This window comes from Ips typographus, linkage group LG16, assembly GCF_016097725.1.
Source record: "Ips typographus isolate SLU linkage group LG16, UJ_Ityp_2.0, whole genome shotgun sequence".
In the NCBI taxonomy this organism is placed as follows: domain Eukaryota; kingdom Metazoa; phylum Arthropoda; class Insecta; order Coleoptera; family Curculionidae; genus Ips; species Ips typographus.
Window position 1 is genome coordinate 1,415,110 of NC_138437.1, and position 13,433 is coordinate 1,428,542.

Consider the following 13,433-nt stretch of genomic DNA (forward strand, 5'->3'; position numbering starts at 1 on the left):
AGGTAAACGGTTATTAAGTTTATGGATACAAAGAAAGTTATAGAATTTAAGAAGGTATACAGGGTGGCAAAAAGTCTAATAAAGTTTACCAATAGTGTGCTAGTTCTTACACTTTACCCTGTATTACGAGAATACTACTTTATGTTCTTAACACCCTGTAAGCCAAATATTGAAAAACCGCCAAATATGTCTCGACATTTTTTATTTCTCAAATTCTGTCAAAGCATATTGGAGATACAGGGTGTTCAAAATGACTACATGTTTTGAATCGTTTATACATAAAAAAGACTCATTTTCAACTTTTTATAATAATATAAAAACGAATTGAGGCAACAGGCATTTAAATATTGATAATTTAAATTAAAACAATATAAAAACATGTTTTTTTTAAGAAAAAGTACATTTTAATTGGCTATAACTTTTTACTAGTAAATATATCATCATTATCAAGTTTTTGAAGATGTACAAAAGAAAACAAAACGCCATAGATTTGTTGACATAATATGGCGAAGACAAAAACTGGAAATAAGATAGCCATGTAATAAAATGTTTTTAAACATCCCATTTAAACAAACATCATTAAAAACTTGTAAACTTACCCTAAAATAGTTTTTTACGTCATAATTATACCTTTGCAGGTAAAAAAGCTACAGCCGATTTAAATCATCCCAAGCTAAAATTATCGCACTCTACAATTATTCTGCATTCCATTTAACTACTGTTTTATTTGCATTATACCTCTTATTATAACATTTACTCCGAGTAAAACAAAACGTAATAATATAGCAGAAACATGGAGGTAATTCTCTCGCAATTTTCAGTTTTATTATTGGTTTCTGTAAATTAGATTAAACCTTTCGCAGTAGCTGAAATATGTCATGAGGTAATTGCTTTGCTACTAGCGTCAGGACGTTTCCGAGAACCAAAAATCGTTGCAGCTTTCTAATATTTAACTGATAAGTGCAAGTTAAAGATTAAAATAATCATAGTACTGCGTCCAAAATATGTATTCACTAATACGATGAAAACGTAGGTGGAAAGTACCTACTAGAACTGATCAAATTTCAATTCGAATCAATACCTAAAGCACGGAGAAAGGGAGTTAAAAATAGTTGTTTACGTGAAACACAAGATGGATGAATTGCCTCCCTGGGGAAGTATTTTGTGGTTGAATTGAGTTTTATACTTAGTAGGTATGGCATGCAATGTTACGTTTAGCTTTTTGCACACAGAAAAATATAGATTATCATAAATCTATTTCCGGAAGTATTTTGGTTAGAATCAGTTTCACAATGTAGAAATTTCACTATGCTATTTCACTAGGCTTACATACTTGTACGTAGCGGAACGCAGACTTCACTCGTCTACACATATGTTAAGCACAAAATCTCTTTCAAGGAAATCACGTTATTCTGGGAAATCAACAAGATGTATTCTAGAGATACATTTATTTATTGTTACCTGGGATATCAAATCTTCAAACACAGTTAAAGCGCTCGTTGTAGGCAAATATTCTAGAAATGACTTTACAGGTGGATTAAGATTTTACAATCACCAGGAAATGATCCAAAACGTTCCAAACAGCTGCGGAATATTAAACAAAAAAATTGGAATTCTAAAAGAGCCGCCTATTACAAACATAAATAAAATGGAAACGACCGACATATTAACATTTGTTAAAAATAAATACATGAATCTGTATTCAAGAATGCTTTCTAGTACACGCCGTTAGTACTCGCCCATAAAGAATACAAATTCGAAATCTTGACTACCAGACGGTTCAGTTTTACAACACAAAAATTCTCCATAAACTGTTATGACCTTTTGAACTGCATACTTGCAAATAGGCAAAATACAGGAGCGTAGAAATAGTCCATTTTACTTCAAAGAGATTTTCAGTAAACAACCAAGGTTGTTAAAACTCAAGTCAAAGTATCTATTAAAATACAGAAGAAAAACATGCCTTCTAAGACCCGGACTGATCTTCTTTGACACTAAGATACCTGGTTACCTTATTTTATTGAATGGTGCCTTTAGAATAAAATAAGTTCTTGGTATTGCCTGGTTATTTGGTTTCTGGTCGAGGCGGCAAGGTTCGTTTTAACGATTTAAAGAGCAGGTATCTGAAGTTCCTATGAACTTTTAAAATAAAATTTAAATGTCTTCTTCAATACTAGAAAAGGTTTATGAACTTGAGTAGCTTCACTTTACTTTACTTGTAGCTTTACCAGACTAAGACCAAAATTTCTGAATAACAGTTTCATAAATAGACCAGAAACTATCCCTATTGAAGAGGTTCTTGTGAACAACAAACAACCCACAAACAGTTTTTAAAACACCGGTGACTTTAGTAAAACACAGTACAACATACACATACATCTTATAAAAGGAATCTTGTGCAAGAATGAACAGAAGATTCATTCATATAAACAGAGCTAGTCTATTTAGTACACAAATCTACGTATATAAAGTAATAAGAAGGACTTTTGCTACTTTAGACTTGACTTTAGAATTTACTTGATGATTTCCTTTAAATTACTTATTGCTTTGCATCTAAATGAATGGAATTTTGGCGAAATTTAATATGTTTTTACGAATTAAATGTACTTGTTAGAAAAAAAAATCTAATACGTTTGGCAACGTCGTTTGCCAAGTTGTTTGCATAATCATTGGAACTGAGATCATATTTATTTACCTACTAAACTGCAATCAAAGTTTCTTTTAATCCTCATAATCTTCAAAGCATAGAATATCCTGATGGCAAATACTAACAAATATGATATGATTGAGTTTGGAGAGGAAACCAAAGATGGAGAAACATTCGTGGTTTGTAATTTGAAGTAAGAAATTCCTAATTTTTAGTACCTAAAGAAAAAAGTGTGAGCTTGACAAGATCAAATGAGGTATAATTAGACACTTCCCTACACAAAATTACTCAATTTTGTAGGTACATGGCTTGTCAATAATTCTCCAGATACAGGAATACTTTGGATGCAAATTGATCATTTAATATTTCCCCATTTTAATACGTACATATAAAAGTGTTCACTCACATAAAACTCTCTTTTATCCAATATTAGGTGAAATAAAAATGGTTAAAACGTTAATGACAACACTGGTCATATTTGAATCCTTATCTACCAGGAGGGTTTAAGCCAAAAAATAAGCACATAAAACACATAAAGCCATGGCACTAATAAAATACCCAGAGCACTGTATTGAAGACTCATGACAAATCTTGGTCATTTTTCATTAGATAAAAAATAAGATTTGATTAACTAAATAATAAATGACTCAATCCTATGATAAAGTCCAAAATAAAAAAAAGTTAAATGAGAGTAAATCAAAGGGCAGTTAAGATAACAACTGTTCTCATCTGTTATGCAATAGCTGTGTCAGACTTAATTGATGCAAATGACCTTTTTGTGTATTTTAATGATAAACAATGTTCTGGATCTGCTCCTATTCCACAAGTTCCTGCAAGCATGAAATTTAAACAGCTTGTTTAACTCAAAAGAAAACAATGTGTTAGAGAGCACAAGGCCCAAGAAAAAAAAGTTATTAAAATATGCACTTTCACATATCCCAATGATTAAAACAGACTGCTCAAACAAATCTGCTCAACAGTAAAATTCTAGCAAAAGTCAAAGACCTGAAGAGGCAGACTCAGAAGATAAATGCATCTTTCAAGCATAAGGCTTACTAAATAACAAATAAATACTTAGAGAGTATTGGGTAGTTAGGAATTTCAATCTAAGGGACATACACTTTTTGAGGAATTTTAGTACTTCACCACGAATATCAGAACTTAAAAGAAGGGTTTATTTGTTACATTACTTCAAAACAAAAGCTTTCTTAACACTGAACACTCATGGGCATGCACTGTGAATGAGCTAATAAGAAAAAGCACCTAGCAACAGTGAGGCATGCAACTTGAGGGACGTGCTATTAACAATCCTATGTACGTCAAAATCTAGTTGCCAAATGTCAATAGTAAATTCTGTTTTTATGAGTACAATTCCGTAAATGTTTTAAATAAAAGTTTTCAGAAAATGTTATAAATGTAAACTTGAGTTGTTTATTTACTGATCTTAATTTCATCAGGAAATTAAAACAATTTAGGTTAGTACTACATTTCAGCAGATACTATAATTTATAAAATTGAATACTATAATAATTAAATAACTTAAGTATGACAATGTCTCAGTAATCAAAATCATCACCATAACTCAACTAAACTTATTTTCTTGCTAATTTCCAAAACAGTCAAAGCAACCCTGGGTTTGGGTGGAAGCCAAAGTAAAAAAATGGTTTTTCAGGCTTCTCCAAAGTGAATTATCTTAAATCTTTAGGTGTTTAATACACACACTTCAAAAAATTAGCCTTCCAGTCTAATCTATCATCCAAAGTGATGCCAAGGAAGTCACATGGCTAGAGATTAGTAAAGATATGGTCTGTTTTCTCAGACAAACATTCAATGCAAGTAAAATAATTGGTCAGAGGGGTAGATTGCCAAAGTATTTTGGTGGTTCAGGTAATTCGATGTAGTATGAGGCACTTTGCCAGTATTATGAAGCATTTTGAGGTATTACAAGGCATTATGAGGCATTTTAAGGTATTGACTGTATATTTCAAAATGTTTTGCGATATTTTCATTGGAATTTTGAGCGAAATAAAGCCTAAACAAAGGAAATTTTGCGATATTTTAAGGAATACATTGTAGTAGACCAAGCAGTAGACAATATAGTGTATCAATATAACAAAATTGACCGCACATGTAATTATTATGGTAAAATCTTTGTTACATGATATTAAGTTGAAACAATATTCATTACAAATTATTAGAATAATTTACCAATTTTTCAACATTTAAACTTTTGAAGGTCACGTGACAGTTTTTGACAGGTGTCAACTGGACTTTACAGTGGTGCAAGCTCTAAAATTGCATAATCAAAGTCACGTGATGTGTCTCTTACCATTTCACCTTTTACAACTGTCTAAAATATTCCAAATTTAATTTACCAAGTTTTTAAAGCTTAAACCACATTTTAACGGTCACTTGATTAATTTTGACAGACATCAACTAACCTTTACATTGGTGCAAGCTTAGAATTGCATTATCAACGTCACGTGACGTTTACTTTGCAATTTAAGTTTTTACAACTGTCTAAATTTAATTTATCAATTTTCCAAAGTTTAAACTGCGTTTTGAAGGTTACGATACTGTTTTTGACAATGTCAACTGGACTTTACAGTGTTACAAGCTCTAAAATTGCATAATCAAAGTCATGTGATGTGTCTCTTACAATTTCAGCTTTTACAACTGTCTAAAATAGTCTAAATTTAATTTACCAAGTTTTTAAAGTTTAAACCACATTTTAACGGTCACGTGATTAATTTTGACAGATATCAACTGGCCTTTACAGTGGTGCAAGTTCAGAATTTAAGTTTTTACAACTGTCCAAATTTAATTATCAATTTTCCAAAATTTAAACTGCGTTTTGAATGTCATGTCACTGTTTTTGACAATTTCAACTGGTCTTTACAGTGTTGCAAGCTCAAAAATTGAATTATCAAAGTCACGTGACGTAGTTTTTACTGCTGTCATAGACCCAGTGAGGAAACAGTGACTTTTCATCCAACAATGGAAAAATACACTGTAATACTGCTAACAACACATTGTTTTCTAGAGACACAAATCAATAACTGTAGAGATGGGTTGGTATTACTAACAGTAACTCGAGCAGTAACTGGTTGAGTTTCCAATAGCATAGGTTTTCCTGAAGCTTTTCCACAAATCCTGCAGAAAACAAAAAGGAAAGATATCTGCTTTCCTAGCTAATTTTCTCAAATCAGTGATAAAATATGTAAATTACAACTTTTGATATATAAGCTGTGTTTAATTATCTTTCACAATCATTTAAATAAGTAACTAACACACTTGTTTAAAAAAATGTTTTAGTCAGTTATTAAAAATAATTGTAGTGATTCTGCAGCCAGTTGGTAAAGTAAATAAAAGTTTCATAAGTATTACTTATCCAAGTTATGTTTGATATGTTACTAATTAGATGATGTACTGGGTGGCACAGTTTCTTAAACTTCAAAATCTACACAACATCTTTCTCAAATACACAGAAACAAATTTTATTGTTATTATCAATAATAACAATAATATTGTAAGTTATACATGTATGGAAAACTTACAATCTCTGGACATCTAAATCACAATTCCACAATAACTTATTTCAACTTCCAACAACTCTAAAAAACACAAACAGCCTCCAAGTGATGAATGAATGAGAAGATTCAGAAACCCTGAAGAAATTTTAAAACTGAAAACAAGGTACTACTTACTGCTGCTGACCATCTGTTTCCAGGCACTGTTTATCATCATAAAACATGCAAATAGCAAGACAGTTATTCACAAGAAATCATTTTTGTTCAATATCATTGGTGAGCAATATTTTTATCACCATGAATGCACAAGATTCATGCCAAGCAAATGTTCACAAGGCAAGTGAGTAACACTGTGATAATCAATTGAAGATTTCTTGAAACTTAAATACATTCAACTTTTTTTTAATTGTTTACAATGTTACTTGTTATGAAAAAATGTTAAAACTCAAATGAGTAACCCAGTAAAACATTTTCAGAAATTTACATATTCACAACTTTTAATAAAATTGCTTTTCTGGACAGGGTTGTTTGAGGGGTTGTTACTTAGTTACCAATATAAACTGAATTTCATCTATAGCAAAACTGTCTATTTGTAGCACACTCCAAAGACACGTTATGTGAACCAGAATAAGGAACAGTCTGGCATGTTAAAATAGAGAAAAGGTAAATAATAGAATTCCATGAAATATTACAGCTTAAAATACTTGTTAATCTTGAGTGGGTATTGGTTTGGATATACTAATGGGAGCCCTTCTAAGAATGTAATTTTAAAAGCTATTTCAATTAAACTAGAATTATGGAAGACTGATAAACAAAATTTGTTAATAAAAAAGTAGTTTTTCCGCATAAATTAAACTAATAAACAATGTTCACAAAAGACGTTCTAATAAACGTTAATTTGTATTAAAATAACTTGAAACTGTAAGATTTAAAATAACATACTTCTACGTGCTGTGTTTCACCATCAAAGCTGAAAACAATAATACTAGGAATCCTGTGTAATAAATACCTTTTACTCTATCATTCAGCCTTGCAATGTGCACTTCAAACTGGAAACACGTGAATTTAAAGGGTCAATCACTGCTGCGTAAGGTCCGAAAACGACGCAGAAACACTAAACACAACTTTTCGCAAGACGAGCACTAATTATTATGTATTTTGTTCTGATATATTCTCCATTATGCTATACAGTATACAAACGTCGGTACAGTTTATCTCTATGCAAGTTTAACAGACTTTGAATGTCGACCTGTCGACCATCTACGGGATGGCATGGCATGCGTGACAGTGTTGACTGATAGGTATTTGTCTGTCATCTGTGATCTGGGTTCTATCGAGTTTCAAAACTGCAAAACTATGGGAATGTTGCCATGTTTACTTTTTGACGTCTAGTTTCAATTTTTATCGTATTGTTGCCAATTCTCGGATATCATGTCTGTCCGAGTATGTGTGTTGTGTGTTTTTTTACTATTATATTTTCAATATTAACAAAAAGAATTATTTGTCTTATAGAACAAACAACATGTAGAGCGTGAATCAGGTTAAAAATGGTTTAACTAAACCAGCCCTAAAATTGTACAAACGGATATAAGAAGAATTAACTTTAACTTTAAGAAAATATTATCATTAATACAGAGTGTCGCAATATTGCGTGTACAGCGTTTTACTACAGAGAGCTGAAAAAAAATAAAATCGATTAGTTGAAATGTTTAAAAAAAAATCTATTGGCAATATACTCAATGAAATTAACGGTTTTTTTGTCACTAGAAATATAGAAAAACATAGAGGGCGACACGTGAGAAGCCCACTACATTCCTATACCAATAATCTTTTAATTTCTCTTAACATTTTTAGAAATGAGTTTTATTTTCATTTACAATAACGTTATGAAAAGAAATATCAATTTTGAGTTTTACATTTCTTGTCATAAAACTCCAGTTAATTTCCTTGACCGCTATTTGCATTGTCGACTTTTACCTTTTTTTAAAAGTGTAAGAGTGTATTTTTTTATTACTATATATTTGTCACAGTCGGAACCACGCTTAAATTGTACATGCTTTTAAACCCCTGAGTTATTTCAAATATTCAAATAGTATACTAAATAAAAAAATACTTAATTTTTTCTACTTTGACGCCCTCTAGTGTCAATATTATCAACATTTGGTTTAAGGTAAATGGCATGAAACGTTATAAGACATATTAGGACTTTGCTACTGGATGTTATGGTGACGAAACTTTTGACTAATACTTCAATAACGTCTTATTCTAGGCGTATTTTGACATCATCGGTAATAGCTTGCTATATGTGTTAGTACTGTTAGTATACAAATGGCGAAAACTACAGGTTATAATGATTGATTACGAGCTCTACAACTTTTATTTAAATCAAGATATACAAGCGCAAATAAATAAAAACCAATTTCCCATATTAACTACTTTCCAGATAATCCTAACAGCTTGGTGAAAGCTACAGCAATATCGTATATTGACTATTGAAACTGTTTGCACTAAAATAATTTAATTCTTCTGTCAATTTTATTTATTGGATATTATCACTAGTGATCCATGTATAGTGACGTAGTAGTATGAATGTCCTGCCCTGAACGTTCTGTTCAAACTAAATGGAATTTGTGAAAAAGAGGGAGCGAAGAGAGGGTTTTTGACGTCACGATAAGGTAATTTGGCAAAACCATAATTTGACCATAGGAAACATTATACATCTAGATTTACATGTCAATGGCAATGTTTGAAATCATGTTTTGACAGATATTGGACCTAAGCCGTCCGCCGTTTTGCTAAGCCGGTTATATTTGGTAAGCTTTCAAATTAAACAACAGAAACTCTACAATAGTTGTGAATATCAGGTTTTGATAAAAAGGTGTGTACTATAGTAAATAATTAGTAAGTCGGACTATAATGGTGAACCTGCTTTTACCAATGCAATTACAATAATACTATAGATAACACCACAACATGCTATTTTTGATGTTATTTTATACTGTATACCCAGGTAATAAGTTATTTATCATCAAAAAATAATTCAACAATACGCACTTGATAAATATTTTCTTGGCGAGAGTTTAAAAACTAGATCATTTCCAACAAGGTTTTCATAAGCGGCGTTAAATCCTGCTAGAAGTTAAAGCGTTAAACCTGCTAGAGGTTGCTCTTGGTTCATAATCTGACACTCTCATATCACTCACATAACTCATGAACAATACAAATATGCAACTTTAACTTTTCTATACCTTTTAGTACTTTAGTTAACGATATTCAAATTTTAAATTCATAATAGATGTCATAGTGACAACAACAATGACAACTAGTATTTAGTCGTTTTCTTTCGGATCTAAACGCGATATGATCCAAAAATCACGTGGCCTGCGTATAATTTTGTAATCATGGGGTCATGTGATTTTTAGAAAAAAATGGTTCCTTCCGGCGGCGGAAATAGCTTTTAATCAAATGTCAAATTTTGTGTCTTCATGGCCTCCTATTTAAGATGGAGATCTAGATTTATAATTTGACCAATTATCACATTACGTCATTGTGACGTCAAAAAAGCTCTGCTCGCTCCATGGCGCGTGAAAAGAAAACAACTGCGGCCAGAAAGTGTCAGATGTCAAGAGCAAACCAGCACCTTTATATATTATTCTCTTAATAAAGACTAAAGAGAACTTACTGGTGATACTATATATTATTAAGTTACTGAGATTTTCTCAATATCACCAATACAAATTATAAAATTGATAGTTTTAAAAGACAGCTTTTATTAAAAAAAAATAATAATTGATTTATTTGCAATCAAATTTCCTGACATCCATCAGGTATTTTGAAAGAATACCAATATTATCAAAAACCTAATTGCATTTAGTGCTTGATCATCCTAATAAAAACAAGGAAAGGATCTATTTTAGTTTTATTTCTTATTTTATCACGGCGAGGCTGTTTCAGCTGCACTAAAATATGCATTAATTTCGTCTAAATTTGGCAACAATGGTGGGCGTTGATGCATTATTTAAGTCTCTAAACCCTTCATTCCAATATTGGTTTGTTTAAACCGGGAATAGTATCATCCGCCTTGTGCAGTAAACCGAATAACGTCAGTGCGCAATGTTTTGTCCTTTCTTATGTGATATTACGCATAATTGAACGGTTCTTTTGTGGGTTGAACGGAGCCTACTCCCTGAAATATTATTATTCACTCAACAAGGTTGCCAGTTCTATTTAAAATGCACTAATTTCAATAAGACCTGTTAGTTTATTACAATAAATATTAATATATGAACCTATTAATGTAAAATTCTCACAGCTTTATCAAGTCAGAATACCTGATTAGTATTTGACAGTTCAATTAACAGGGTAACAGTCCTAACATGATAAAATAAAAATCACATTTAGGAAATCAATTTTATTGGTCTGATATTAAGAAAGGCATAATGTCAAGCTTACAAATTTTACTTCTTTCCATAAATGTAAGAACACATGAGTATTTTTACATGTATGCAATTTACTTTACATGTCTTAAGAATAAGAATTATTAAACAAAGGAGATACAGCTAATCACTTATGAAATAGAATCATCCTATTGACCAGTTCTCCTGTTTTAAAACGAAATTACCTATTTAGTGCCTGAAGTTCACTACCATTAAATGGCATATCAATAGGGATGAATTTTTAGGATAAATGTTCTGCATTGTAAATCCTTGGTTTACGAGCAGATAATTTATCCAGATAATTCATCCGTTTTCGTTGTACCCAATAAATTGAATGTAGGGATGTGGAAGTTTTTTTTATAAATGAAATATGTTGGGTCTCCCTTGTTTTATTAATTAAAATAATAGTATTTAATTAATACTATTAACTTATAATATTACTTTTTAGCTTTAGAAGCCTTTTCTGCAGCTTTCGTCACTTTACCGGCACCAGCATCTTTGAAGTTAACACTCTTGATGACTCCTACAGCCACAGTCTGCCTCATGTCACGAACAGCAAAACGTCCTAGAGGAGGGAATTCCTGGAAGGATTCCACGCACATGGGCTTAGTGGGTACCAAAGTTACGATGGCAGCATCTCCAGATTTGATGGATTTTGGATTGTCTTCCACAGCTTTTCCGGAACGACGGTCGACTTTTTGTTGGATTTCAGCGAATTTGCAGGCAATGTGAGCAGTGTGACAATCCAACACTGGAGTGTATCCGTTGGCGATTTGTCCAGGGTGGTTAAGGACAATGACTTGTGCCAAAAAGTCTGCAGCTCCCCTAGGTGGGCTGGCCTTAGAGTCTCCAGCGACGTAACCACGACGCAATTCCTTAACTGAGACGTTCTTAACGTTGAAACCAACATTGTCACCAGGGACAGCTTCTTGTAAGGCTTCGTGGTGCATTTCAACAGACTTGACTTCAGTGGTGATGTTAGCAGGAGCAAACACCACTACCATACCGGGCTTCAAGACACCAGTTTCCACACGACCGACTGGTACTGTTCCAATACCACCGATTTTGTATACATCCTGTTACAAAACAAATCATTAAGTTTATTGTACAATAAAAAAAAGTCGAGTGTTTTAATTACCTGCAATGGAAGACGAAGAGGTTTGTCAGTAGGACGAGATGGTGGAAGAATGGCATCCAAAGCTTCAATGAGGCATTTGCCTTCAGCTTTTCCTTCTTTACGTTCAACGTTCCATCCCTTGAACCATGGCATCTTGGTGGATGGCTCCAACATGTTGTCTCCATGCCACCCAGAGATAGGTACAAAAGCAACAGTAGCTGGATTGTAACCAATTTTTTTGATGTAAGAAGAGACTTCCTTTTTAATTTCTTCAAAACGGGATTCACTGTATGGAGGTTCAGTCGAGTCCATTTTGTTGACACCAACGATAAGTTGTTTCACTCCAAGAGTGAAAGCAAGAAGTGCATGCTCTCTAGTTTGTCCATTCTTGGAGATACCGGCTTCAAATTCACCAGTACCAGCAGCAACAATCAGTACAGCACAGTCAGCTTGAGAAGTTCCAGTAATCATGTTTTTGATGAAATCTCTGTGTCCAGGGGCGTCGATGATTGTGACATAGTACTTGGCAGTCTCAAACTTCCACAAGGCAATGTCAATGGTGATACCACGTTCACGTTCTGCCTTCAGTTTATCCAATACCCAGGCATATTTGAAAGAACCTTTACCCATTTCCTGGGCTTCTTTCTCGAATTTTTCGATGGTACGTTTGTCGATACCACCGCATTTGTAGATCAAGTGACCTGTGGTAGTAGATTTACCGGAATCTACGTGACCGATAACGACAATGTTAATGTGAACCTTTTCTTTACCCATGTTGACCTGTAAGGTAAAAAATGTATTTAAAGTGATGAAATATGCCGCGAATATGAACCACGTGTTGGGTAAACAGATAATAAATATAAAAGAAGCAGTATTTGAAAACCCAACAGGTGGAAATTGCAAAATAAGGAGTTTTAATTAGTCATTGTCGGGTTCCGAAGGAATAATGACCTTTAGTGCCAATTAAATATTAATTCTGACCGAAAAAAACTATGCAATCGAAAAAAAACAGGCTATAAAACACGTGATTCCTTAAAAGATACATAATTTCGGCAGTTCTACAGTGAAATTAGCAAGATTTCAACATATGGCGGCCATTATATCGAACCACCATACACGTGGTGAAAGCCGACAATCACTTTTTTAGGAATAAATTCTCGAAAAACACGAATATAACAACCATAAATCAATAAAACTATAGCTAAGGTACTTACTGATTGGAATTTCTTAAATGCAACAGTAGATTAAACTCAGAAAATTAGAAACACTTGAAATTTAACAACTTAACGAAATGGCAACCGCACCGGGCGACGAGCCAGTCAAAAAGGAAGAGACTACGGTTTTGAGCTCTGTCCTTTCCTTCGTAGCGGGTTACGTCGATGACGTACCGGAAACTCTACGAACGCGGCCGAGTATGCGCGATTTGCCCGGCACGTTTAAATTATTGGTCCTGAGTACTTCTAACTTCCATTCAAAAGCATATTTTCACTTTTATTTGCCTATTATTAGAGTTACAGACCTTTTTAATGTCCTCACCCAGCAATCATAACACCCAAACACCTTTTAGAAAGTTGTTACTTTACGCAATTTCAAATTTTAGGTTAGGTTTTTCTAATAAAACACCATTGAAAACATGCTTTACGTAGAAGTGCTATATTTACACATTTTTATTTTAGTTTACAGATCAGTGACACCGATTAGAA

General features: G+C 32.8%; 2 protein-coding genes across 3 annotated transcripts in view; both read right to left on the reverse strand.

Moving 5' to 3' along the window:
- Positions 1-7,461, reverse strand: part of dome (cytokine receptor domeless) — a 48,175-nt gene extending 40,714 nt beyond the window's left edge. Inside the window, exon 1 of one of the 2 annotated variants that reach the window (XM_081993442.1) lies at positions 7,187-7,461. The gene's annotated coding sequence lies outside the window, so the exon portion shown is untranslated. The remainder of the gene's footprint in view (positions 1-7,186) is intronic. The other variant, XM_081993445.1, reaches the window with a different exon arrangement.
- A 3,112-nt stretch (positions 7,462-10,573) lies between these two features.
- LOC145739141 (elongation factor 1-alpha) lies at positions 10,574-13,104 on the reverse strand. Its single transcript, XM_081994526.1, has 3 exons — positions 12,945-13,104; positions 11,752-12,510; positions 10,574-11,689 (listed from the first exon to the last, which is right to left on the reverse strand). The coding sequence occupies exons 2-3, from the start codon at positions 12,502-12,504 to the stop codon at positions 11,051-11,053; spliced, it is 1,392 nt and encodes a 463-aa protein (XP_081850652.1). The 5' UTR covers positions 12,505-12,510; positions 12,945-13,104; the 3' UTR covers positions 10,574-11,050.
- Positions 13,105-13,433: the final 329 nt, after the last annotated feature.

Coding starts and splice junctions, on each gene's coding strand:
- LOC145739141 (XM_081994526.1), bottom strand. CDS start 12,504: ATGGGTAAAGAAAAGGTTCACATTAACATTGTCGTTATCGGTCACGTA. Junction 11,690..11,751: donor CTCTTCGTCTTCCATTGCAG/GTAATTAAAACA, acceptor GTTTTGTAACAG/GATGTATACAAAATCGGTGG.